This window comes from Mytilus galloprovincialis, chromosome 6, assembly GCF_965363235.1.
Source record: "Mytilus galloprovincialis chromosome 6, xbMytGall1.hap1.1, whole genome shotgun sequence".
Lineage (NCBI taxonomy): Eukaryota > Metazoa > Mollusca > Bivalvia > Mytilida > Mytilidae > Mytilus > Mytilus galloprovincialis.
Window position 1 is genome coordinate 9,015,076 of NC_134843.1, and position 25,356 is coordinate 9,040,431.

Consider the following 25,356-nt stretch of genomic DNA (forward strand, 5'->3'; position numbering starts at 1 on the left):
CTTAAACCAGGTAATGACTATAAATGTAAACTTGACCATCGTATTCTTTATTTATGTCTTTAATATATATAATTGAACTAAATACATATGTAAACAGCACATAATAAACATATACTGTTTACTATAATCATAATTTTATTAGAGAACCTGGAAGAACTTTAGGCAAACGGGAACAATTTAACACTTTCCTGTTACGCATGTATCTTAAGTACTTTTCTGGATATACCTTCATCAGGAACGCCCAAGGTTGCATGATTATTTGAAAGCCAAGAATCTTTAAAACATAACAGATGAAGAGCTATATCAGCAATTCACTAAAAGTTCATGAAAAAAAGTAGATGAGTTTGTGCTTTAGAATAAAATATTTGTATTAATTTGTATTTGTTTTTTTTTTTTTTTTTGGGGGGGGGGGTATGAGTCATAACATTTTTTCTCATGGGAAGCACAAACATTTTTATCTAGTTTCTGCTAATAGTCAAATTATCTGTTTCAAAATTGAACACTCTAAGGTCTGGGGGAAAATGTGGATTCAGAATATTTTATTGTCCGCTGCTTGACTTTTTTACTCCAATATTGGGGATACAAAATTTAAAAAAAAAATTAGGAGAAAAAAACATCCCCCCCACCCGCTTTTGAAGTTAATCCCTTACAAAACGTTCAAATTAATACATACATTAAATTGATAAAATAATATATGGTGGATATCACACTCTAGATCTTGGAGGTGTGCCTTGGCTGGCAGCATATGTTAAACAGATTACAAATTGGTACATTGCAAATGGTTTCACTCCCCACACCCACATATAGCCAGGATTTCGAAATATTTAATTACCTAAGAATGAATCAACTACTAAAAATTGACATCTGGGACATAATATATATTGTCGATATTGATATTTCTGACATAAGACGACAAATTATGTATTCAAATTAATGTGTAACTGTGAGTTAATTTTTTTTTAAGGATAAATAGAATACGTAAAATAGAAAATATTTACATGTAGGTAGTCGTAGAGTGGGGTGTCAAAGGTGGACACATATTCGCCGTTTTTACACATTTATTTAAAACCAAAAATTGCAGCTTTAAACAATATTTATCAAATCAATTTCACTATAGATGAATAGCAGGGATTTCATGAGTGAAAAAAACCTAAATTTAGGGCAATCAGTCAAAGAATTACTAAGAAATACTTCTTTTTTTTTCATTCAGGAATTTTTTTCAGTCCTTTCGGTAAGTGCCGAAATTTTGTCCAATTTCAAAAAATAATCATATTTTTAATTGTTATAATAATATAATTTATTGGCATATTTCTAATTCCCTTTTAGCCATCCTTACACCATTTTTACACCTCAAAATTATAAAAAGGGAAATTGTGTCCCCAGCGAATATAAGTGCCCCACTCTATGTCAATATTCAGACCTATTCTCATTTTACTTGTTTATTTTCAGTCCTAGATGATATAAAAACAGTCCACTTGTCTGTTACCATTTACCATGATCATGAATAAACAGTTTTTTTTTATTCTGTCAAACAGGAAAACTATACACTGAAAAGTCAAGGACTTATAGTCTGAGACGTCCAACGGCTGTTTTGCCAGACAAGCTGGTCCCAGGAATATACACCTTATTGCTATTTCAGTATTTGTTGGCCATTACTGGACATCACAAAGGTTCCTTAAGCTTAGTCCTATAATTCAAGAAGCAACAAGAGTTACACCTTATTCTAGTACACTAATTGATCATGTTTATGTCACCAATAAAGATTTGATACTAGAATCACATGTTGCTAAATTTTCAATAAGTGATCATTTTCCAGTTTGTTTAACTAGAAAAGAAAAAAAATCCACTTGTATCAAAAAAGATATTCATACTACCATTTCTTACAGAAATTTAAAAAAAAATCAATGAGACAAATTTTCTAAGTGACTTAGCTATTGCACCTTTTGATAAAATTGAACATGAAAGTCACCCAAATACATGTATTCAGATGTGGTATGACATATTTAATGCAGTTCTAGATAAACATGCACCAATTGTTACTAAAAGAGTAAAAAGAGACAGACAACCTGAATGGTTCAATAATGAAATTGCATATGCCAGAAAAATGAGAGAGAAATACCATAAATAAGAAATGTGGTCCAAGTTCAAATTTTGGCGAAACAGGACAAAACACATAATCGATGAATCAAAAAGAAATTTTTATTCAAAGATGGTAAAAAATTCAAAAGCTTCTAAAGATTTGTGGAAATGTATTCACAGTCTTAACCCATCCCAACAAGAAAAGGCATATATGAACTCTTAAATGAAGATGGTGTTAAAACTAATAATTTCAGTGACATTTGTAATGTTTTTAATAATTTTTTTACATCTTGTGTTGAAAACCTGAGGACTGACAGATGTATGAGCAAAAATCATGATTATGCAAAATTAACTCAATTTGTACAACAGAAATTTACTAAGTCAGACAAAGTAAAATTTTCAATTCCACCAGTCACAATAAATGGTCTATGTAATGAGATGACCAAACTTGACATTAATAAATCCACCGGATCTGATAACATAGGACCAAAAATTTTAAAATTGAGTGCTCCTTTCATAACTTCATCTTTAACTTACATTTTTAACAGAATAATAGATACAAGTACATTACCCAGTGTTCTAAAGAATGCAAGAGTAACCCCTGTTTTTAAAGCTGGTGAAAAATTCATGGCAACAAATTATAGACCAATTTCAGTACTTCCTGTTTTATTAAAACTTTTAAAAAGGCATGTTTCAAAACATTTGTATGACTATCTAAAAAGATTAGATCTTTTACACCCAGCACAGTCTGGATTTCGACAAGAACACTCTTGCCAAACTGCCCTTATCAATATCATAGATAAATGGATACAGGATATAAATGATGGTGATATCAACTTAGCAGTCCTGTTGGATTTTAAGAAAGCTTTTGATGTAGTAGATCATGATATTCTCTGTAAAAAACTTGAAATTTATGGACTTGATAATACTGCTGTTTCTTTTTTCAAATCAAATTTGAATGAAAGAACTCAACAAGTACAAATTGGTAATGCTCATTCTGAAAAAAACTTTATATCAAGTATGGTATCCCCCAAGGCTCCATATTAGGCCCCCTTCTGTTTATATTATACATAAATGACCTTCCTTTTTATATGAAAAATTGTTGCACTGATTTATATGTCGATGATTCAACTTTACATCTTTCTGGTAATTGTTATCAAACTCTACAGTCAAAGGTACAAGAAGATTAACATGGGGTTGAGGAATGGTGCAATGATAACAATATGTTCATCAATAAAAATAAAACAAAATATATGATTATTGGAACGAAGCAAAGAGCAATGCCACATTACAATGAGAGTTGTTTAACTATTAACAATCAAGTTATACAATCTTCCACATGAGAAAGTCTTTTAGGCATTAAAATTGACCCCTCCCTCACATAGACAAACCAAATTGAAGTGATCTGCTCAAAAATATCATCTAGACTATATCTACTATTAAAGATTTAAAAATTTCTAAATCTAGACTGCAGAAAATTATTCTATAATGGTTATATCTTGCCACTAATTGATTATTGTTGTATAGTGTGGAGTAGTTGTAGCAGTGACGGTTTAAAAAGGATATTAAAATTACAAAAGAGAGCTGCTAGATTAATACTAGAAACAGACCCTTTCGCTCCTTCTGCACCCTTATTCAAACACTTAAACTGGATGACAGTTGAACAGAGAATAAAATATCACAAGTTTGTTATGACATTTAAGTGCATTAAAAATGATGCCCTATCATATCTTACTAACAAGTTTCATTATGTTTCAGACAGAAATCCATACCCCTTGAGAAATGCTGTTCAAGGAAACCTCATACTCCCTAAACCAAAAACAGAATTGTTCAAAAAATCGTTTATGTATTCTGGACCATTCTTGTGGAATAATTTGCCAATACCGTTAAGAAATATTACAAATGTTAATTCTTTCAAATACAAAATAACAGATCATTTATTGAAATCAACCTAGCTGTATAAATAATATTAAAAACTGATTATGTCATCATGTTTATTTTTTACATCAGAGGCCCCTGAGGGGCCTCGGGTGTATTGCCATCGCCGACTTTTCATAGATCTTCAAAGATCAAAGGAATACATATATAATTCGTGTTGGGAAATTAACCATTATGAACCCGCGGACCTATATAGTGCAGAATAATATTCCTTATCGCTTCTTTTAAATTCATGTTTTCATAGGAAACTCAGTTTTTTTAATTTTTCTTAATGCAAATTTATAATATGAAAATGTTTTGTCGATAGAAATATTAGTATATAAAATCAAACGATCTTCAATATCAATTACGTGTCGAAAAATTGTTGTTGCGGATGAATACCACGAGTGCGCAAGAGGACAAGAGCGAGCGTGTAGAAAATCAAGAGGAAATCAATTCGCAGTTACACACAGAAAAGTAATTATATTTCAATTATTTGATTTGAAGTAACCTTTTTAAACCGTTTATAGCATATTTGTCTATAATATTAACGTAGCAAAACCCGTAAAATTTAATCTGTCATAATATTAAAAGAAATTATCAGGTCGCGTCCCCCGCAGCCATTTTGAAAATATCAGCAGATTGGGAAGGAGAAACAAAAATCTGCAAGGCCTTTAAAGATAAGGTTACTTTTTTAGTATTTTTTATAACAACAATTTGTTTTTATAAAGATCTCAGCAATTTTTGGAGTTAAATTTCTTTTCTTCGTAAATAACAAGTAGACTGATCACTTGGACACACACACGGAACTATTTTCTGTTTTTTAAGATACTGTTTCGGATTTTCGCTCCTTCTCCGACTTAGTTTGTTGCATTAGTATATGTGAATATGATTATGTCCCTTGACTGGAAAATACGCGGAATTTGTTTTGTAATGACTTTGACTATGTAAGTAATTCTAATATATAATTATTGGTTGTATTTATTGTTTATATAACATTCAGAGAATCTTCGACTTCTTCTTCCAAAAGTCTTACCTTTACACTGAAACGTCAGAATTTGGGTAAATCATTTACTGAATTACTATAGATATATTGGGAGGATCATTACAGTTTTGGAGATATAAATATAGATTAACTGTCCTGTTTTTTTAAGTCTTCCTTAGTTTGTAGTATTGTATTATTTCGACCATACATGACATGTGTTGCCAAAATTATATGATAATTTGATGACATACTTAAGTGCTAATCATACTCTACAGCATTATTTATTTTAAATGTGTAACCATATCCATGTCAAATTTTAGTAACTTATATTAGACATTTGTTCACACATACATGCATGTGAGAACTTGAATTGAGCAAATATGATGATAGTTATATCTATGAGCAATACAATCAGTTAAATTTATCTATGAGCACCCATGAGATCTAAAAATTGAGCAAATATGATCAGTTATATGTTGAGTAAAATTTGAGCTAGATCTACTTAATTGAGTTAGATATAAATTAATATTGAGACTAATCTAGATGGTTTTTTGAGCACATATGAGCCTTTTTATACTATTGAGAGCAATATTGGGATACTGCATGAGCAAACTAAGCAAATCTTTATTGAGACAAACCTATGAGCGCTATATAATATATGCACAGAGATATTGAATATCTATTTTAAATTTGAGCCTTTTCAGTTTAAGAGCATTAATAATGAGCAACTATCATCACTTTGCTTTATGAATTTTTTGTTTATTAAGATTATGTATAGATGAGAAGTTCTATATTATATATAGTTATAAGTATTAGTCGTGCAGATTGTTGTACATTGATCAAATGATATGTTGAAATTTATATATATCACTAAATACACATAGGCATATATTGATTAATAGTGTGTTTATTATCAAAGTAAATTAACTACATGTATAGCTATACATTTGTTAAACATCGAGAACAATAAAACATACAATACATACATAAACACAAACTACATAGCTACAGGCTCTTGGAGAAAAATGCAACAACAGAATGAATGAAATAATTCCAAACTTAACATCAGTGTTATGTGGGAGTTTCCACCAGGGGTCTGATATATTTTCTCCAAACTCTCGGGGTAAACAGTGTCTTGCTAACTCACTAGTTTTTCTTACTTTATCAAAATTAGGAGACGTCAAACAGTGGTCAAGTGACATTTTAGATAAGGTTCTATTAAGTGGTGATAATCTTTATAACTCAATTAAAAACAAAGGTTTAACACACAACCATTTGCTACCTACAGATCTACCAAAGTATTTCTTTTATCAGAAAAAATATTTTTCTTTAACATTGAAAGAGACATATTCTGGGTACGTAGACAATTTTGTTGATTCTTATCCTTTTCTATCATTAGAAACATGTGTACAACTGCTAGTAAATTTTTTACACTATAGTCATGGGAGAAGTCGTTACAAAGCTAGTGTAGATATGATCTTAGTGGTGTTAGATTATGGAATTGCACTGAAAAAAATAGATGAGAGGGTTTATGTTTTTGACTCCCATAGCAGAAGCAATTATGGTTTGTGCAATGAAAATGGTAGTTCGGTAATGGTTGAATTAGATGGAGATGTTTACAGCATATGTAGTTTTCTAAGGTCTTTAATTCGTTCCCTTACAAGTGCAGATCTTGAAGAAATAGAATTTAACTGTCAGTTTTTAGCAGTGACTGAAATACAGCGTTACTATTTTTTTTCAAAAAAAGAACAAATTTATATATTGGATAATCATGATAACAAAAGTACAACATGTACAAGTCTAGGTAGTTATGAAGATTCAAAAATCGATAAAACGTATAAAAAACAGGGAAGGAAAAGAAAGTTGGAAAGTAACACAGAAGCATTAAAGAAGTGTAAAATTGATAGTTTTGGTAATGCACATGACAAGAATATAGACAATCAATCTGTAAAGCAAACATCATGTGATATCATAACAACTTTTAAGAAAGCTGTTAGTTGTGGTCCTGAATATGTATGTTGTTGTTGTATCCAGACATGGTTTAGGCATAATGTTTGTCGTGATAGCCCAGCTATTTTGAAAAATATTGATGAGTCTCTATTAACTTATAATGCTGAGTCGCAAGGTAAACGGTGGCTGTGTTATTGTTGTTATGACAGTTTAAAACAAAAGAAAGTTCCAAGTTTATCACTTGCAAATGGGTTACATTTCCCTGAAAGACCCCAAGACCTTGAACTAACATCATTAGAAGAGCGCTTAGTTGCACCTCGAATTCCATTCATGGTCATATATGAAAAAGCAAGGGGAGGCCAATATGCTGTAAAAGGTAATGTTGTAAATGTGCCAGTTGATGTGAACAAAACTATTAGAGTTCTTCCACGTATGTTAAATGATTGTGAAACTATACCTGTGAAGCTGAAAAGAAAGCAAAGTTATAAGCACCATGTTTTATACCAAAATATAAGACCAAACAAGGTTCTAAATGCTGCCAGATATTTAGTATCTAATAGTACATTATTTAAAAATGAGGGTATAACAGTTGATGAATCGTGGCTAGAAAATTACCAAACGGCACTAGTAAATAACCAGGATGACGAAATTGACAATAGAAATACTAGTACAGAACTAGAGAGTGAGAATAGCAGTGTAGTTCAAGATAAAAATCTTAATCATGGCTTATTAAACAGTAGTTTTTCTGAAAATGGGAAACTGAATGGTAGTACCACTATTAGTAAACCCTTATATCAAACAGATGATGAATTCTCAGAAGTAGATATGCATGACAAAGTAGATGGTAACCTTGATACTGTAATGCACCCTGCTGATTTTAGGGAATTTAATCAGATATTAAATTTGGCCCCTGGTGAAGGCAACGTACCATTAAGCTTGTATGAAGATAAAGATGCAGAGTATTTAGCCTTTCCTTCTGTTTATGCTGGAACATCGAGAGATTACAGTAAATTCAAAGTTCCAATTTATTATAGCCAGGTTGTTAAATGGGAATTAAGGAATATTGATAGAAGAGTGGCCACTAATGTTCCTCTCATATTTTTTAAGATGAAAAAGGTTCAGATAAAGTTAATGAGAGATAAAGTTTCTATGGCAGTAAGAAAATTCAAGTCAAAAGGAAAGAAGCTAACTGCTGGTGAAGTTGTAGAACCAGGTGGTATAGATAAACTTGTTAAGCTTGATGAAGGTTATAGAGTTTTAAAATCTGTCCGTTCCTCACCACCATATTGGGAGCAAGCTAAAAAGGATATATTTGGTATGATAAGGCAGCTTGGGCTTCCAACTCTTTTCTTATCATTTTCTGCAGCAGAGACAAAATGGGTTCCTCTCCTTCAAACATTGTCTAAACTCTCTGATAATAAGGAATTGTCAGATGAAGAGGTAAATAATTTATCATGGCAAGATAAATGTAGGTTAATTAAGAGTGATCCTGTGACATGTGTCAGGTATTTTGATCATAAAGTGCAAAAATTTATAAACATGGTTTTGAAGCATCCATCTCATCCTGTTGGAGAAATTAAGGATTTCTTTTATCGTGTTGAATTCCAGCATCGGGGTTCACCTCATATTCATATGCTTCTATGGATTGCCAATGCACCTACTTTTTCACCAGAGTACAGTGAAAGCAATGAGATTACTGATTTTATTGATAAATATATATCTTGTCAGAAAGGTGGCGCTAATCCTGATCTAATAAATTACCAATCACACCGGCATGCTAAGACTTGTAGAAAGAAGGGAAAAGCTATATGTAGATTTGGGTACCCATTACCACCAATGCCAAAGACTATGATTTTGACTCCTTTGTGTGCAACTGATAGAAGTAAGCAGGCAAAGCTTAATTTGGTTAAAATCAATGAGGCTTTGAATAATGCAAAACAAGGAGATGAAAGTACATTTGAAGAATTCCTATCCAAATTGGAGTTGAATTTCGATTCATATATACTTGCTGTACGCAGTGGATTGGCAACTACAAAAGTTTTTCTTAAGAGAAGTTTAGCTGAAATACGTATTAATTCTTACAATAAGGTCTTATTGGAAAGCTGGGAAGCTAACATGGACATCCAATTTATTATAGATGCATTTTCCTGTGTGAGTTACATTGTTTCGTATATATCTAAAGGTCAAAGGGGTATGTCAAATTTGCTATCTGATGCAAGTCGAGAAGCCAAGGACAGAGCAAGTGGTGTCCGGGACCAGGTGCGATCAGTCTGTAATAAATTTCTTACTCATGTGGAAATAGGTGCCCAAGAGGCAGTTTATCTACTGCTCCAAATACCCCTACGTAAGAGTTCAAGGGCAGTGAAATTTATCAATACATCACCTCCAGAAGAGAGGACAGTTCTATTGAAACCAAATGATGTTCTTGAAAAGATGGCAAAAAACAGTACAGATATTGAAACTGACAATATATTGAAACAGTACACAAGAAGACCAAAAGTCCTTGAAAATGTCTGCCTTGCAGACTATGTAGCTTGGTTTGAAATAAGAAATTACAAGAAAAAATGTAATGTAGATCAAGACTTCAATTTAGACAGTGAAAATCCAGAAAATGACGATTCTGTAGAAATGTCCGACTTACAGGAAGAAAGAACAATAACAACAGATCCTAATGATACTAGTAATAGATTTGAACAAATTGATAGTAACACATCCGATACTGAATCAACTCATATTACCCTCACTTATCAGCTACCTAAAGAAATAGAGTTGAAAAATGGGCTAAAATTGGTAAAAAGGAAATTTGAGAAGGTAATAAGATATGTTAGGTTTAATGTAGACATTGATAGGGAAAATCATTTTAGAGAAAAACTTATGCTATTTTTACCATGGCGAAATGAAAATATTGATTTAATGGCTACATTTTCTACATATGAGGAACATTACACAAATGTCCAATCTCATATAAGCACAAAACAGGCACTGTATGAGAGAGTTGCTCCATTAAATAATATTGACGAAAATGTTTCCCTTGATGATGATGATGCTATAGACAGCAGCACTGATGATATAGATCAAACTGAAATAAGTGCAAAATATGGGTGTTTTAATCCAGATGATAAATCACTGCATCAATCGTATGACTTGGGAATAGATTTGGGCATAAGAAAGTCAGTAGTAGGTGTTAATGTTGTTTCAGAGGCATTATTACCTGAAAGCAAATATAGAGAAACGATCAGATCCTTAAACAAGGAACAAAAGTGTATATTTTACCATATTCTACATTGGTTTAAGGTCAATACAGATGAGCCATTGTATGCATTTCTATCAGGTGGGGCTGGTGTTGGAAAATCTGTAACAACCAGGGCTATGTACCAAGCATTATATAGGTTTTTTTCCCATCAAATTGACAGTTGTCCAGATGACGTAAGAATTTTAATGTGTGCTCCAACTGGAAAGGCTGCCCATAACATAGGTGGCAATACACTTCACTCAGCCTTCCATATACCGGCGAATCAGAGCTTGTCATATAAACCCCTAGATATGCAACAGCTTAATACTCTAAGGAGTAAATATGCTGCCTTATCAGTTGTTTTCATAGATGAAATATCGATGGTAGGAAATCGAATGTTTAACTACATCAATATGAGACTACAGGAGGTAAAAGGTAATTTAAGGCCATTTGGAGGTGTTAGTATAATTGCCATAGGTGATCTATATCAGTTGAAGCCAGTAATGGATGGTTGGATTTTCTTAGATATTAAAGCAGGTTATGGACCATTGGGATCAAATCTATGGATCGATCACTTCCTTATGTATGAACTACAAACTATAATGCGTCAGAAAGATGACAAGATTTTCGCTGAATTTTTGAACAGATTGAGGGAAGGTTATCACACTAATGATGATCTTAGGATGATTAAAGAAAGGGCTGTAAATAATAAGGACCCTAGGAGACCATTAGCAGATGAATCTTTGCCACATTTGTTTACAACCAGGAGAGAAGTATTTGCATACAATGAAAAGATCTACTGTGAAACAAACAATGCTAAGTGTATGGTTAAAGCTGTTGATTCAGTTTGTGGAGATATGACAATTGAGATATCTCAAAAAATATTGCATAGAATTCCAAATGATAGTTCAAAAACAATGGGGATAGAAAGCACCTTATTTCTTGCTGAAAACATACCTGCAGAGGTTTGCGTGAATATTGACGTTGAAGATGGGTTAACAAATGGAGCTTCATGTTTAGTGAGAAAATTTGATTACAGAGTAGAAGGTTCAGAAAGATGCAGTATAGTCTGGGTTGAGTTCAATGATGAAAATATTGGTAAGAAATGCAGAAATCAATTCAGACATCTATATCTACCTCATATATCAAAAGATTGGACACCTATTTTAGAAGTAACCAGGAAATTTTCTATCCAGTACTTCAAATCTTATCAGATTGTAAGAAGACAGTTCCCTCTGCATTTAGCAGCAGCTAAAACTATCCACAAATCTCAGGGTGCAACAATGCCTGAAGGTGCTGTAATAGACTTTGGTACTAGAAAAACTGATCATATACATTATGTTGGTTTAAGTAGAGTTCAAAATATGTCTAAAGTCATCATTTTGAATTTAAATGAGGAAAAAATATCAACATCAATTGATGTACAGATAGAAATGGAAAGACTACGAAGCATACATTTGCCATTGTCCATCCCAAATTTAAGTCAGGATGATAGAGAAAATTTTACTGTAGCTTACCACAATACTAGGTCATTACATATGCATATGGATGACTTACAACATGAATATGATATGAAAAATGTTGATGTACTTGTATTGTCTGAAACGAGATTAACAAAAAATGATGCATATGACAAGTTCAGCTTGGATGGGTTTACAACTGTTCGGTATGACTATATGACGTCTGATAACAGTAGACCACATTATGGTATGATACTGTTTAAGAAATCATATTTACCAAGTAATGAATGCTCTTACCGATTGTTACTTGGTATTGAAGTTGTCACATTAATATTAGAGGGAAAGATATACTGCTATTTTATATATTGTTCTCCGACCATATCTACAAAAGAGAGGCTGGTTGCCCTTTTCACTCAACTTTACCAGGAAGCAGGATTAGACAGCAAGGTATTCATTATGGGCGACTTCAATGTAGATAATCTGAAACAGTCATTTTTATCAGATTTTGGCAAACAGCTAGGATTTTCTCAACTAATGACGAGCTTTACTACCGACTATGGTACATTATTAGACCACATATATACCAACATAGATATATGTAGCAGTGATATAACATATGGAACTCTTGAAAGCTACTATTCAGATCACAAGCCAATTTTTTTCAAACTAAATTTGAATTCCATCCTAAACAATGTTGAATGACTCTGCACATGATAACGATTATCTACATCCTGTTCTAAGGATGCTACCCATCAACAATTACTTGCTGTGAAACGTCACCTTTGTGTCATTTTTGTGATAAATGTAACAATTAAGAGTAAATTGAAATATATCAAAACAAGATAATTTTCTAATAAACATATAATAAAATCCAAACCATAGTAACAAACTGGATTTTAGTGTCTACATTAATGCTTGAAAATAGAAATTTCCTGTATTTGAACTGTTAAACAGCTAATTGTAACAGGACATAGTCACATTCCCAGGATTAAAATATATCAGTACTCCATAATTAATCTGTATAAAAAATTAATTTCTCTAATCTGGAAATATGAACATTGATGAGAAGTTATAAAAATCCACCTGTTCTATATATTTGCTAGAATTCTAATGTAAAAATATGTGTGGTTCATCCACACATTTGCCAAACATATTCTCAGTAGACTGTGTTATTCACAGTGCTAAGAATTGCAACAATGTAAAAAAATGTAAGTATACACAAATTTACATGTTACAACAGAACCCGGGTCTCTGTACAGTAGCAAAATAAACAGTTGCTTATAATAAATATACATATATATATATAAATATATATTGGGAATGACTAGTAATGGCCTGAACTAAGGTCCCTCTTCGCCATATAAAAAGATCTCTGCCACTGAGACCATTATATCCAATATAATGACAAGAAAATTAGTAATTTTAATGTTAGAACTAATGCCCATATTAAATAATAAAATACATTTATGCAAATTTGTCAAACACTACTGATAACTGCACAAGCTTCTGAAAATGTTTCATCAAAATACCAAATGTGCGACTGCAGAATGAATATAATATATTGAATAATATATCAAAAGGTCATCTTTAGAATGTATTCATACCAAAAGTGTAAATATATTAAATGATACATGTTAAAGTGAGCGCTGTACATGTGCATCTCTTAACAAAGAATATCAGAAGTACAGCAATTGAACAAAATCTAAAATAAATAATGTTCTACATGTATCTTATACCAAGCAATAAAGAGTCCTTTTCATTTCAGATGAACACATTGGAAAAGCTGTCGGATAGGTCTGCACCATTCACGTCGCCCATCAAAGTTAAGATAGTAGCCAGGAGTCAGCAGATGACCTCAAAAGCTGGCAACACATACATGACAATGTCAATGGCTGACAGTACAGGAATAAAGAAGGCTGTCCTGTATGATGTGTCATTAGCAGATAAAATGGAGGAAGGGAAATCAATCCTCTTAAGGAATTACACTGTCAGTAATGGCAGTGTAATGGTAAACACCAAATCTAAAGTGTCAAATACCAGTGAGGTGATGGTAGACAGAGAAAGAGAAAGGCAGGCCAGAGAAATAATATACCCACCTACATCACCGTTTGTGAACATAAAAGAAGCCCTTGTAATGCCAGTTGGTAGCATGCTATCAACAAAAGGACTAATTGTGGAGGTATGTTGTGAGTTTCTATCTTAACATAATCTGATACTTCAATCATCAAAAATATATGTGTTTATTTAGGCGTACTTCCACGTTGTTGTACTCTATGTACATCCTGTGCAGACAATAACTGTAGTATAATCTAATGAGTAAATGGATTGCATGTTTTCCATACCATAAAAGCAACTCGAGGGTAATTCTTGGCGCTATGGTTTCAACAGTTTAGGAATATAGGACCAAAAACAAGATTTTTTTCAGATTCTCTGCAATAATCAGTGTACAGAAATATATGAAAGTATTGGTCCTTGATGAAGGTTCAATTTCATATAAAGAAATCAGTATTAAACATTAAATTTGGGGTTTATAACCTAAACTCTGTAAATTGTTTCGAAAAATGATATATATATCAGTTTTTGGAAATGCTTAATCTAACTGAATTTTATTGTTTAACCCCCATATCAAATTGCTCAATAGTATAGTCCAAAGTTTCAAAATATTGCCAAATATAATAATCACAAGATGTAACAAAATGAATCTTGCTGCCATTGACGATTGCCAAATAAAATAATCACAAGATGTAACAAAATAAATCTTGCTGCCATTAACGATTGCCAAATAAAATAATCACAAGATGTAACAAAATGATCCTTAAATACATGTATATATATATTGTTATATACATGTTTTTTCTGAATAAATCAATATATTATTACAGGAAGCAATGGTGAAAGTTGTTATGGGTGATGTCCCTATTAAAGAAATAACAATAGAAGAAGATGGTAAAAAGATGATTGTCAGCTTGTGGCGGCAACACAGCGCCAATGAAGAAGTTGCCATTGGGAAGTTTGTCCAAATAGAAAACATTGCCATCAAAAAGTTTAATGGCAGTAATGTTGGAAATACTACTGCCAGAACAAAGATAATAGTAAGTTACAAAAATACATTGTACAGACCATGATATTTGCTGGTTATACGTTGTAAGCTATTAAAATGTCAACAGATATGAAAAGTGTGAGTTCACTGAACTAAGGATAGGCGATAATCATATAAAATACATCTATATATATTATTGAAAACATCTATAGTGTAAACTCTCATTATGGGACCATATAAAGCTGACTATGGGGAATGGGCTATGCTAATTATAGAAGGCTGTTTGGTAACCAATAGTTGTTAATTTCTGTGTCATATTAGTCTCTAATGGAGAATTGTCTCATTGGCAATCATACCACATCTGAATTCCCGTATTAACTGTACACACATTGGTGGCCAATGGGTGTTGATTGCTTTCTAATCGGGTTGTTGTTGTCCAAAACCACTCCCGATTTCCATTTGGAATATAATTAACAAATAAAATAAATAAAAAAATTGGCAGGATGATTATAATTGTTGAAAATGGCTTGATTTTTCTGTTAAAGTATACCAACATCTACTATTATTTTTGCAATTATGATATTTAAAAATTTATAAAACATTGAGATGCGGACACATTTTTAAGACCACCACTGATTACATGAGATAAAAGATGACGAATATGTAGACAAAAATAATAAATTATATCTCACAATTACAATACTACATGTACTAATGTGCCTGTCTATATTAAGATGGTGTGAAAGGTAGTTTAAATAATAAGACAAAAGGAATGGTTTTCAATTCAATAAGTATATTTATTGTATAGCAATATAATATTTCCCACAGAAAATAACCAAAAGTTAGCGTGCAATAAATTCCAATATTGCACTAGTGCAATAAATCTATAAAAAAACATGACATCATCAATGTCAAAACCTCATTTAAACCAATTTTTACTTGAAATATCATATTGCTATACAATAAAAGGGTTATTGCATGAATATTGGGGAATATTGTCCCTCGTAGAAAATAAAATTTTATTTTTACTTTCAAATATTATATTGCTATACAATAAAAGGGTTATTGCATGAATATTGGGGAATATTGTCCCTCGTAGAAAATAAAATTTTATTTTTACTTTCAAATATTATATTGCTATACAATAAAAGGGTTATTGCATGAATATTGGGGAATATTGTCCCTCGTAGAACATATATTGCACTCGCAAACTCGTGCAATATAGGATTCTACTCGGGACAATATTCCCCAATATTCATGCAATAACCCTATAGTATTATAACAAATAACTATAATACCATTATACAAAATGTGCCATATCAATAAAATTTAAGCAGTGCAAAATGTTCTATGTATATTAAAACTAATGAATTTAATGCAATTTACAGATAGACGTATCTCCACCAGAAAAAACCCATATGTGTGAGGTGATAGGGTATGAAAAAGAAGAGGAATGCTTGGTCCTAAATTGCTTAGAAGCAGAAAATGTTATAGACATTAAAGTGGCAAGGGCAATTCTTGAGATTTGCTTTGGGGAAGATGCCACACCTGAGGATGTTCTTGACAGAACAATGCCAATAATGGTCAACATAACAGAAGTGTCTGGGGTTGCAACAGACATTGTACAAATATAATTCCATCAACGTGATCAAGACATTTTATGAAATTTTACAGTGAAGTCCAAGTTTTGTTATTACAATAATTATCTCCATATGTACCATTTACAATGCTGAATTTTATAGTATATGGTATATTAATGACAATTGTTTTGAAATAGTGCTGCTGATAAGTTATAGTATTAAGGTCAAAGAATGTTAATTATGCAACACAAATTGTTTCAGTTCCCAATAAAACAACCACAATGATGACATTTCTCATCTCCCAACTTTACAAGATAATGAAGAATGTTCAAATCATTACCTGGGACAATTCTGGCTTCCCGAGAGCTTTGTAATAGTATTTTTGGTATATTTCAATGCAATATATATATAAAATGTAAAATTTCTCTTTTATGAATATTTGTGATAGTTGTGGAAGAAAACCATAATAGCTGCTAATCAAATGATAAGTTGTCTGTGATAACATTATAAATATCTGTGATACTATAAATAATCATAAATGTAGGGCCATTTTTGTGCAATTAAAATTTTATACAAATAAAAAAAATACAAACTAATATAGGCAATGTAAGGATCAAACATTTTGAAGTATAAGTATAAGAAAACAGATATTCATTACTAATAACTGAGTTACTAATATGCATGTTCAAAAATAACAGTGCAAAATTATACCTATATATAAGTGCATGAAAAAAAAAAGGCTGCTATGAATTATGTTCAATTGGATGTCTGTATTAATTATATGAATTGGAAGACAAAATAGGAAAAAATATAAATAGCTACATGAGGGGTATAGGCGTACAATATATATATATATATATATCATTATTTCAATAAAATATATTAAAATTGTTTCCTAATTACTTGCAAGTCCATGATTATTGACACTTGTTGCCAGGTTGAGTGCAGCTTTATTGTTATATTGTTATATTGTAATATAGAAATATACAGATACATTCCAATTGCAAACAGTTGAACCCGGTATGGAAGCAACCTAATATTATATAGCCATGATAGATGATAAGTTATAACAATTTATATGGATGTCATACATGATTAGTTCCAAAAATGAAATAAGACTTATATGGTTAGAAAATGGTTGTTTACATAACAATGCCAATATTTATTGTAACAGATAAAAAAGCTATATAGATATATGTGTAATGATGTGAAAAGAACAAATAGAATCCAGTTTAAAGAAATATTGTTTAATGCATAAATGGTGCAATGAACTATTAATCCAATGATTATGTGCCATCAATTACTATTGTTAAATAGTTCAGAGGTTGAGTTATGGTAAATAAAGAAATAAAGAAATCCATAGTCCTAATGTATATATTTTAGTAGTAGTAGTGATATATATTTAATGTTAAAGACTTAATTAAAAACTGTATGACATGAAATGTGCTGTTTGTAAATATAAACATGTTTGATAAGTTTATGTCTAATGATATGTTCATCCATATTATATTATTTATTATAACAGAAAAAAAGTATTGTTGTCTGCTCTATGATCAGGTTGTTGTTGCTATGACATAATCCCAATTTCTATTCTGAATTTTTTATTGACATATGGTATTAAGAAAAAAAAAGATTAGATAATAAATATATTGTTAAAAGCAAATATAATAAAATGACATCTTAGCTTACTGTTAGGATATGTTATGTTATCTCTTAATAATATTTTATAGATTTTTGAACTAAAACTGTATGCAATGGTCTTTTGTTTGAATATATATATGTAGACAAGATTGTAAATGCATTAATAGTGCTGTTCAAATTCCCAATGCATCTATACTAGTCACTACAATGTTAATGCCCTTTTTGCTAAGCCAATAGAGGCAGTCAATGTTGCAGTTGTCTGTCTGTTTGTAAGTCACTGTTCATCTCGAAATTGATTTCCGTTCTATAATATTAATATGGCTCAACTGAATGTTATTAAATAATTATCAGCCAAAAAACCAAGATAAATTTAAAATTTGGTTTGTGTCCCTCTAATAATAATAGTTTAATTTCCATTTATATGTGGAAATATTTTTATAATTTTTATAACATTTCAAACCCTTATTTGCCGCAGACAAATGTAAATTAAAACACTACTTATTCTAAAGTGCTCATTCCCACAAAAAAATAATCAAACACAAATTTGGATAGTTGTTTTTTTAACTTTTCTAGAGACTTGTCCCATAGTAACATAATATGCAAGAAACACCACTGATACATTCCCAAATTATTTACTGTTTTATATATATAGTTTAGAGATATGTCCTATACTATAGAGATATGTACAACTACAAGTATATGCTATGCAATGTAATTAACATTTTGTAGTTTGATAAATGATTATCTTTAATGAATACTGTATATATGTTAGTCCAATGTATATATTTTTTGTTTGGCATTTTTTACTATTAATAATAGGAATAGATAGTCTATTAAACTGTATTAAATGGAAAAAGTATGAATTCAATTGATAATAAGATAATGAATCAAAATGTTTATATGTACCAGTTATGACATTTTTTAAAGTTATCTCATGGTCAATCCGAAGTTTGATTGTTACACATGTGATCCATATAATCCATTTTTGAATATTAAGAGATTATTTAAATGCTTAATCAGCATATAGATAAATGATTCTAAAACATAACAGATATGTTAAATAAATAATAAAAATGGTTAAATGTAAAATAAAATAAAAATATTTTGGTATATGTTGGTATGTTAAGGAATATCAAATAGAAATTTACCAGTATTATAGGAAAAGATAGGTTCACGAGGGTTTAGAATGGCCCTTAATTGGTCAAGTAATCCCAAATAAATAGAAATGTTAGTGATATTCTATTAAGACTAAAAATATACTATTTTGGCACTTACAATTGAATATCTTGAAGCTTTGACCCCATATTTATACATTATTTGTATTTTCGATCAATTTTGTCTGAAATTTATATGTTTTTTGCATAATTAATCATGGCTGCCATACAATTCCTTAAAGTTTTCATTTTGATGAATACCACATCAAATTATAATCTATTGGTTACAGAACATTTTGAATTGTAGGTGGTGCCCAAATTTTTCTAAAGCTTCCATGTCTGATAATTGTACCAAATCAATATATTTGATAAAATGGGACTAATTGGAGAATAAACTGTACTATTATGAAAGAACTGATTTATTGAGCGATAATATCTGAAATCAACCAATATACGAACCAAATTGTGAACTATATGGAGTTAAATATTATAGAACGCTCTAGACTATAAATGAACTGTGTCCTCTCAATAAGTGATTTCACAATAACACATGTTAGAAAATAACACATTCACAGTACATTGTTAAAGATGAATTTATTCCAAGACTGACCAATGTTAATGATGTAATGAGATTATATATATACTGTTATATATTGTTTTATATTGTTACATATATAAATGAAAATTGAAGCCAAATTGTTGTCATTATTTAAAATAGAGACACGAAAAGGGAGTTATGATTGGTAATCAGACACAGAAACAAAATGATGAAAAAGAAATAAAGCTTACCATACAACATCTTTACTATCAGAACAAACTATACTAAAATCAGCTATAAATAGCCTATAGATATGAAATCAATATTTATAGAAAACTAAAAGCCACATCAATGTTCTAACAGAAAATCAAAAGATATATACATCAAAGAATTACAAGCCCTGTTTTACAGGCCTCTAATAAGAACGAGTGCATTGATATTGCAGTTGTGATCTAGCAGTTTTCATTTGACCACGTAAAATTTTATGGATAATTCACAAAAAATACTATCTACCTATAAGACGGTATCTTAATTATGATAGCAAATTGTTTAATGTGTACTATATTGTAAGGTGAACATCTGTCCAGCAGGTATTATATAAACACCTGTCATTTATCAATAATCCAACATAACATGAGGTCCTCTGATGTTCAGTACTTCAGTACTTTGATTCATCACATTTTATCAAGTTGTATTGAACATTATTATCATACTTGACTTTTTATACTAATGTATGCATGTTTGCATTTTGTTTGATTTTTCATGATGGCCTCAGGGAAGATTAGTTATATAGCTAACTGTGTAATCTCTTAAAATAAAGTATTGTTGTTGTTGTTGTTGTTGTTGTTGTTGTTGTTGTTGTTGTTGTTGTAAATGTACATTGTAATTAGGAATTATACGCAAAATCCTAGTTATGGTATATAACTGTAGTCAGTTGAATCTGTCATGTGACTTCCATCACCATGTGACCAGAGACATATACATGATATTATGGATATATATGTTCCAGACCATATGAGTATTTGGACCGTACGCGTACGGTCTGGACTGTATACATATACTCGTACGATCTGACCATACGCATACATATGAGAATACGCGTATGGTCCAGTAAGAGCTGACCATACATGTTATTGGATCATATGGGTTAAATTTAAACAAACATTTATCACAATCTTTATTTTTAGTTTTACAAATTGCTATTATTACAATTACTAGTAGATGGATAAAATGAACAAGCGAACAAATGAAATTAAATATTTGTTTAATTGTATATCTGAATCCTGTTTTGGTACTCTTGCCCAAGGTGGCACTTGCTACCACAAGTAATGAAATAATGTTTACGTTTACATGTTTGCAGTTCATGCATGTTCCTTTGCATTTGCTATTTTTTGTAAAGTTGCTAAATATTCTAAAACAATTGTCCTTCCACATGTTTACTTATGATATCTTCGATTTCAGTGATCAGAATTCAATTAATGTATTACTGATCGACATGCTAAATACAACAGATTAACAGATTTAATTAGTGTGAATTTTTTAAATAGTTAAAATATAAAGTTTTTATTTCAATTACCATTGAACTTTTTTATATTAATTTAAGCGTTAAGTTATGTTGATCTGCTATATGCATTTGTATCTAATAAACTTGACCAACTTCCTAATATCAGTCAGACCGTACGCATATGGTCTGACTGTATGAGTATTTTGAAAAAGTACACATACAGTCCAGACTACACGTACGGTCCAAATACTCATACGGTCTGGAACATATACACAGAAATTGGCAACTCCGTGTTATCATAAAAAGTCAAGGGGCCAGGAATGAGAATCTTACTGATGAATTTTTTTACAAATTCTGTGACAAATTACCACATTGTGTACCAATTTCTGATAGCTTCACAAAAAAAAAAAAAAAATGGAAAACTTGCCTTAGATCAAATCATTTCTTATCTATTACCTTGTAAACATCAAAGGAATGCTAATCCAATTCCATCATCAGGTGGGGTCCTCCTTCCTTGGCTGTTTCGGCGCTATTCCACAACAACCTCCAGAGGTGCGCCGGCTCAGGTGATCAATCTGAACCTGGAACTGGATGGCCTACACGGCTCCGATGTCTCAGCTGATGTCATTGCTGTTCTTCTGTAACTGAATGCTGTTCTGTATATCTAAATCTGTCCATTATCTACACAATAAATGTTCATTGTTCTAACACTTTGTACTTTTCCACACTTCGTCTCTTTTCCTCCAAATCCACTGTGATGCCACTTCTGCTTCTCTACACACTTCTGTAATCAGTTTCTTCCTCTCTGCTCCTACTACTCCCAAGGTCCTAAGTGCCCGCCACATTGACTGTCCTGCAAAGCCCCTGCATCCGACTTCTATTGCCAAACACCACGTCCTCCATCCCCGCTGTTTGCAATCCTCTACTAGCTGCTGGTATTTTGCCATCTTTCTTTCATAAGCTTCCTCTATTCTGTCTTCCCATGGGACTGTCAGTTCCAGCAAGACCGCCTGCCTAGTTCCCTGTGACCAAATGACTATATCTGGTCTTAGCGATGTTGCTGCTATTTCTGCTGGGAAACTCATGCGTTGATGTATGTCTGCTGTCATCTGCCAGTCTGATGCTGTTCCAAGTATCCCTAAACCTTCTGCCTGGTTATCTTTCTTTTCTCCAGCCCTCACAAAATTTACAAATGTGATGTTCTTCTGCATCTTTCTCTTCTTTCTCCTGGTGGTATCCAACTTTGCTGCTATTGTTTTCAATACACTGTCATGCCTCCATGTATATCTTCCATCTTTCAATGCGACTGGACATGCTGACAACACATGCTGTAGAGATGCTGGTTTGTCTTTGCATAATGTGCACGTTGGGTCTTCTATCAACCCCCAGGTATAGAGGTTTGATGGGCTTGGTAAAACATCATACACTGATCTTAGTAGAAAACTCAATCTGTATCCCTCCATACTCCAAATCTCGCTCCAGGTCAAAGCCCTGCTTCTCGCTCCTTGCCAATTCAACCAACTACCCTGCTGTTTCATTCCTACTGCCTTAACATTCCTACTCTCTTCTTCCATCTGTCGTATTTCCTGTTGTACCAGTTCCCTCCGTCCCTTCTCATTTGCTGTATCCCACCTTGGTTTTGTTGTCATACCAAATCCCTGTCTACCAACTGCTGTTACACCAACGATGACACTGTGCTTTAGTCTAGTCTCAGCTTCCTTAACTGCTTCCTCTGCTTTCCATTTTCTTCCTGTCCTGATCTTTACTTTGGCTCCTCTCACTTTAGCATCTTTGCTGTCTCTCAACGTCATAACCTGTCTTGTCTTTGTAACTTTATACTCTTCTGTCAATGCCTTCATTGGTAATTGTAGCTTTGTTCCTGTGCTGTACAATCCAATGCTGCTGAAACTTCTTGGCACACCCAACCATCTTCTTAGGCATGCACTGATCTTTCTCTCTAAGGCCTCAACTTTGGACAATGGGAACTCGTAAACTAGTAATGGCCACAATATCCTTGGTAAGACCCCATGTTGATATATCCAGGCCTTATATCTTCCTGGGAGCCCACTTTTGTCTATCTTCGTCAGCCATTCTACCAATTGCATTTGAACTTCACCCATGTTTACCATATCTGCTAGTGTTGCATCAAACTTTTTACCTAGGCATTTCACTGGTTTCTCTCCAACTGTTGGTATCTTTTCACCTGCTAACTCAAATGTCTCATCTTGCACTTTGCCTTTCCTCACTATCAAACTTCTAGATTTACTTGGTTTGAACTTCATCCTGGCCCACTTAATCATCCTTTCCAATTCCTCTAAAGTCCATCTTCCCTCTATGACTGTTTTTGCTGTCACTGTCATATCATCCATAAAAGCTCTTACTGGTGGTTGCCTGACCCCTGATGACAATAATGGTCCTCTACTTGGTTTTTCTACTGATTTTACAATCAAGTTCATTGCTGCTGCAAACAGGACTACTGATACTGTACACCCCGTTAGTATTCCAACCTCAAGTCTCTGCCAAGCTGTGGTGAAGTCTCCAGCTGTGAACCTCATTTCAATCTTGTCAAAATACTCTCGCAGCATAGTTCTGATAGTTGGTGGAACATGATACCTCTCCAATGTCAGGTCTACTAGTTTGTGAGGTATGGACCCATAAGCATTAGCCAGATCTAGCCAAAACACTGCTAAGTCACTTTTCTTCTCCTTTGCTTCTCTTAAAATCTGTGTAATAACGCTGGTGTGTTCGATGCAACCAGATACTTCAGGCATGCCTCCTTTCTGGACTGCGATGTCTATATATTCGTTGCCAAGCAGGTACCTCGTCGTTCTCCTTGCTAAAACTGCCAGGAATATCTTCCCCTCAATGTTCAATAGGGAGATGGTTCTAAACTGTTCAACTTTCCTGGAGTTCTCTTCTTTTGGTATAAAACATCCTTCTGCCTTGTACCATGACTCTGTCATCTTTCTCCTTCTCCAAATTACTTTTAATAGCTTCCACAACCTTCTGATCAGTCTGGGACAGTTCTTATATACCCTATATGAAATACCATTTGGTCCTGGTGCTGACCCTGCTCTTGCCTTTCTCACTACGTCCTGCACTTCTTGGAACTTAAGGTCTGACTCATCAAACTGTTCTTTTGGCTCCTCTGGTGTTAACAATTTCTCACATTCTTCCAGGTCTTCTCCTCGTCTCTCATCACTGTGGGTTTTCCTGAAATGTTCTTCCACTTCTTCCCTCGAGTTTTCCAGTTTGCCAGATCCTCTCGCTCCAAATAATCGCTTCATATACTGAAATGGGTTTGCTGTAAATGTTGTTCTCTCCTTTGCCTTTTTCTTTCTATCTCTTCTATGCGTTTCTGCTCTTGTAAGTGTTTTAAGTTTCTCCCTAGTTTCCTTTCTTAACTGCTGTAATGGTAACCTTTCATTCTCATTGGCGACTTTGTACCTCTTCTTTAACCTTCTCAGGTCTCCTCTCAATTCCTTGATCTTCTTCTGTCTCCGGTTACTATGGCCTAGTTTTGTTGGTTGTTTCCCTTGTGGTACCACTCCAAATCTGTCCTTTCCTACGCTGTAAATAATGGACGTCATTGCTGTTATCTTTCTGTCTACACTGCCTGCTAATGTTGCCTCTAAGATGTTTTCCAAATCTTCGTCAAGCGCTTTCCAAGCTGCTTTGTCTGCATTCGTTGGCCATTTGATCTTCTCTTTGCGTGGCTCATTCTCTTCTCTACGGGTTGTTGGTTCTATCCCGTCTTCTTTACGGACTGTTGTTTCTATCCCGTCTTCTCTATGGACTGTTGGTTCTATCCTCTCTATCTCTTCTGCCTCGTCAAGTTGTTCTACCTCTGTAGGCTGTTCCTCGTGCTCATCCTCACCCTGGGTCACAGGGAGGCTATCATCACTGTGGTTTGCTTCCTGGATGGTCTCCTCCTCCGTCTGACCAGATCTCTCTGTGCGTTGATTGCCAGAATGGGGTTGCACACATTTCATTCTACTTTGATGGATCTTCAAACCTCTAGAATTCTTACAGACTTTACCACAAAAACATTTACATCCGTTGTTCTGGTTCGTTGTCCTTGTCGGTTCCATAGTCGTTTCCTGGTCCTGTCCTATGGGCTGTTCATCCTCCCTCGCTCTCGCACAGCCCCGAGGGTGTCTTAGTATATATCGTTCCATAGCGTGTAAAATGGGTTCCCCTTCACAGGAGATGCACTTTGACTTGCCAAGCCTCATGTCCCGGTTACCAGTCTCTCCTGGCTGCCTCCTGTCTCTCC

At 33.0% G+C, this 25,356-nt stretch overlaps 3 protein-coding genes across 4 annotated transcripts in view; 2 read left to right on the plus strand and 1 right to left on the minus strand.

Moving 5' to 3' along the window:
- The first annotated feature begins 789 nt into the window (after positions 1-789).
- Positions 790-25,356, plus strand: part of LOC143078874 (arrestin domain-containing protein 17-like) — a 42,369-nt gene continuing 17,802 nt past the window's right edge. The window contains exon 1 of the mRNA XM_076253895.1: positions 790-943. The gene's annotated coding sequence lies outside the window, so the exon portion shown is untranslated. The remainder of the gene's footprint in view (positions 944-25,356) is intronic.
- Positions 4,380-19,728, plus strand: LOC143078875 (uncharacterized). Of its 2 annotated transcripts, none has more exons than XM_076253896.1 (4): positions 4,380-4,473; positions 13,389-13,802; positions 14,506-14,715; positions 16,052-19,728. In XM_076253896.1, the coding sequence occupies exons 2-4, from the start codon at positions 13,389-13,391 to the stop codon at positions 16,295-16,297; spliced, it is 870 nt and encodes a 289-aa protein (XP_076110011.1). In that variant the 5' UTR covers positions 4,380-4,473; the 3' UTR covers positions 16,298-19,728. The 2 variants fall into 2 exon arrangements, with proteins under 2 accessions (XP_076110011.1, XP_076110012.1); XM_076253897.1 differs by lacking the exon at positions 4,380-4,473 and adding an exon at positions 4,867-4,943.
- On the minus strand, positions 21,785-25,072 carry LOC143078503 (uncharacterized). Its single transcript, XM_076253365.1, has one exon. The coding sequence runs from the start codon at positions 25,070-25,072 to the stop codon at positions 21,785-21,787; it is 3,288 nt and encodes a 1,095-aa protein (XP_076109480.1).

Excerpts from the sequence above, each read along its gene's own strand:
- LOC143078875 (XM_076253896.1), top strand. The coding sequence starts at position 13,389 with ATGAACACATTGGAAAAGCTGTCGGATAGGTCTGCACCATTCACGTCG. Across the intron at positions 13,803-14,505 it reads CAAAAGGACTAATTGTGGAG|GAAGCAATGGTGAAAGTTGT; the intron begins GTATGTTGTGAG and ends ATATTATTACAG. Across the intron at positions 14,716-16,051 it reads CTGCCAGAACAAAGATAATA|ATAGACGTATCTCCACCAGA; the intron begins GTAAGTTACAAA and ends TGCAATTTACAG.
- LOC143078503 (XM_076253365.1), bottom strand. The coding sequence starts at position 25,072 with ATGAAATGTGTGCAACCCCATTCTGGCAATCAACGCACAGAGAGATCT.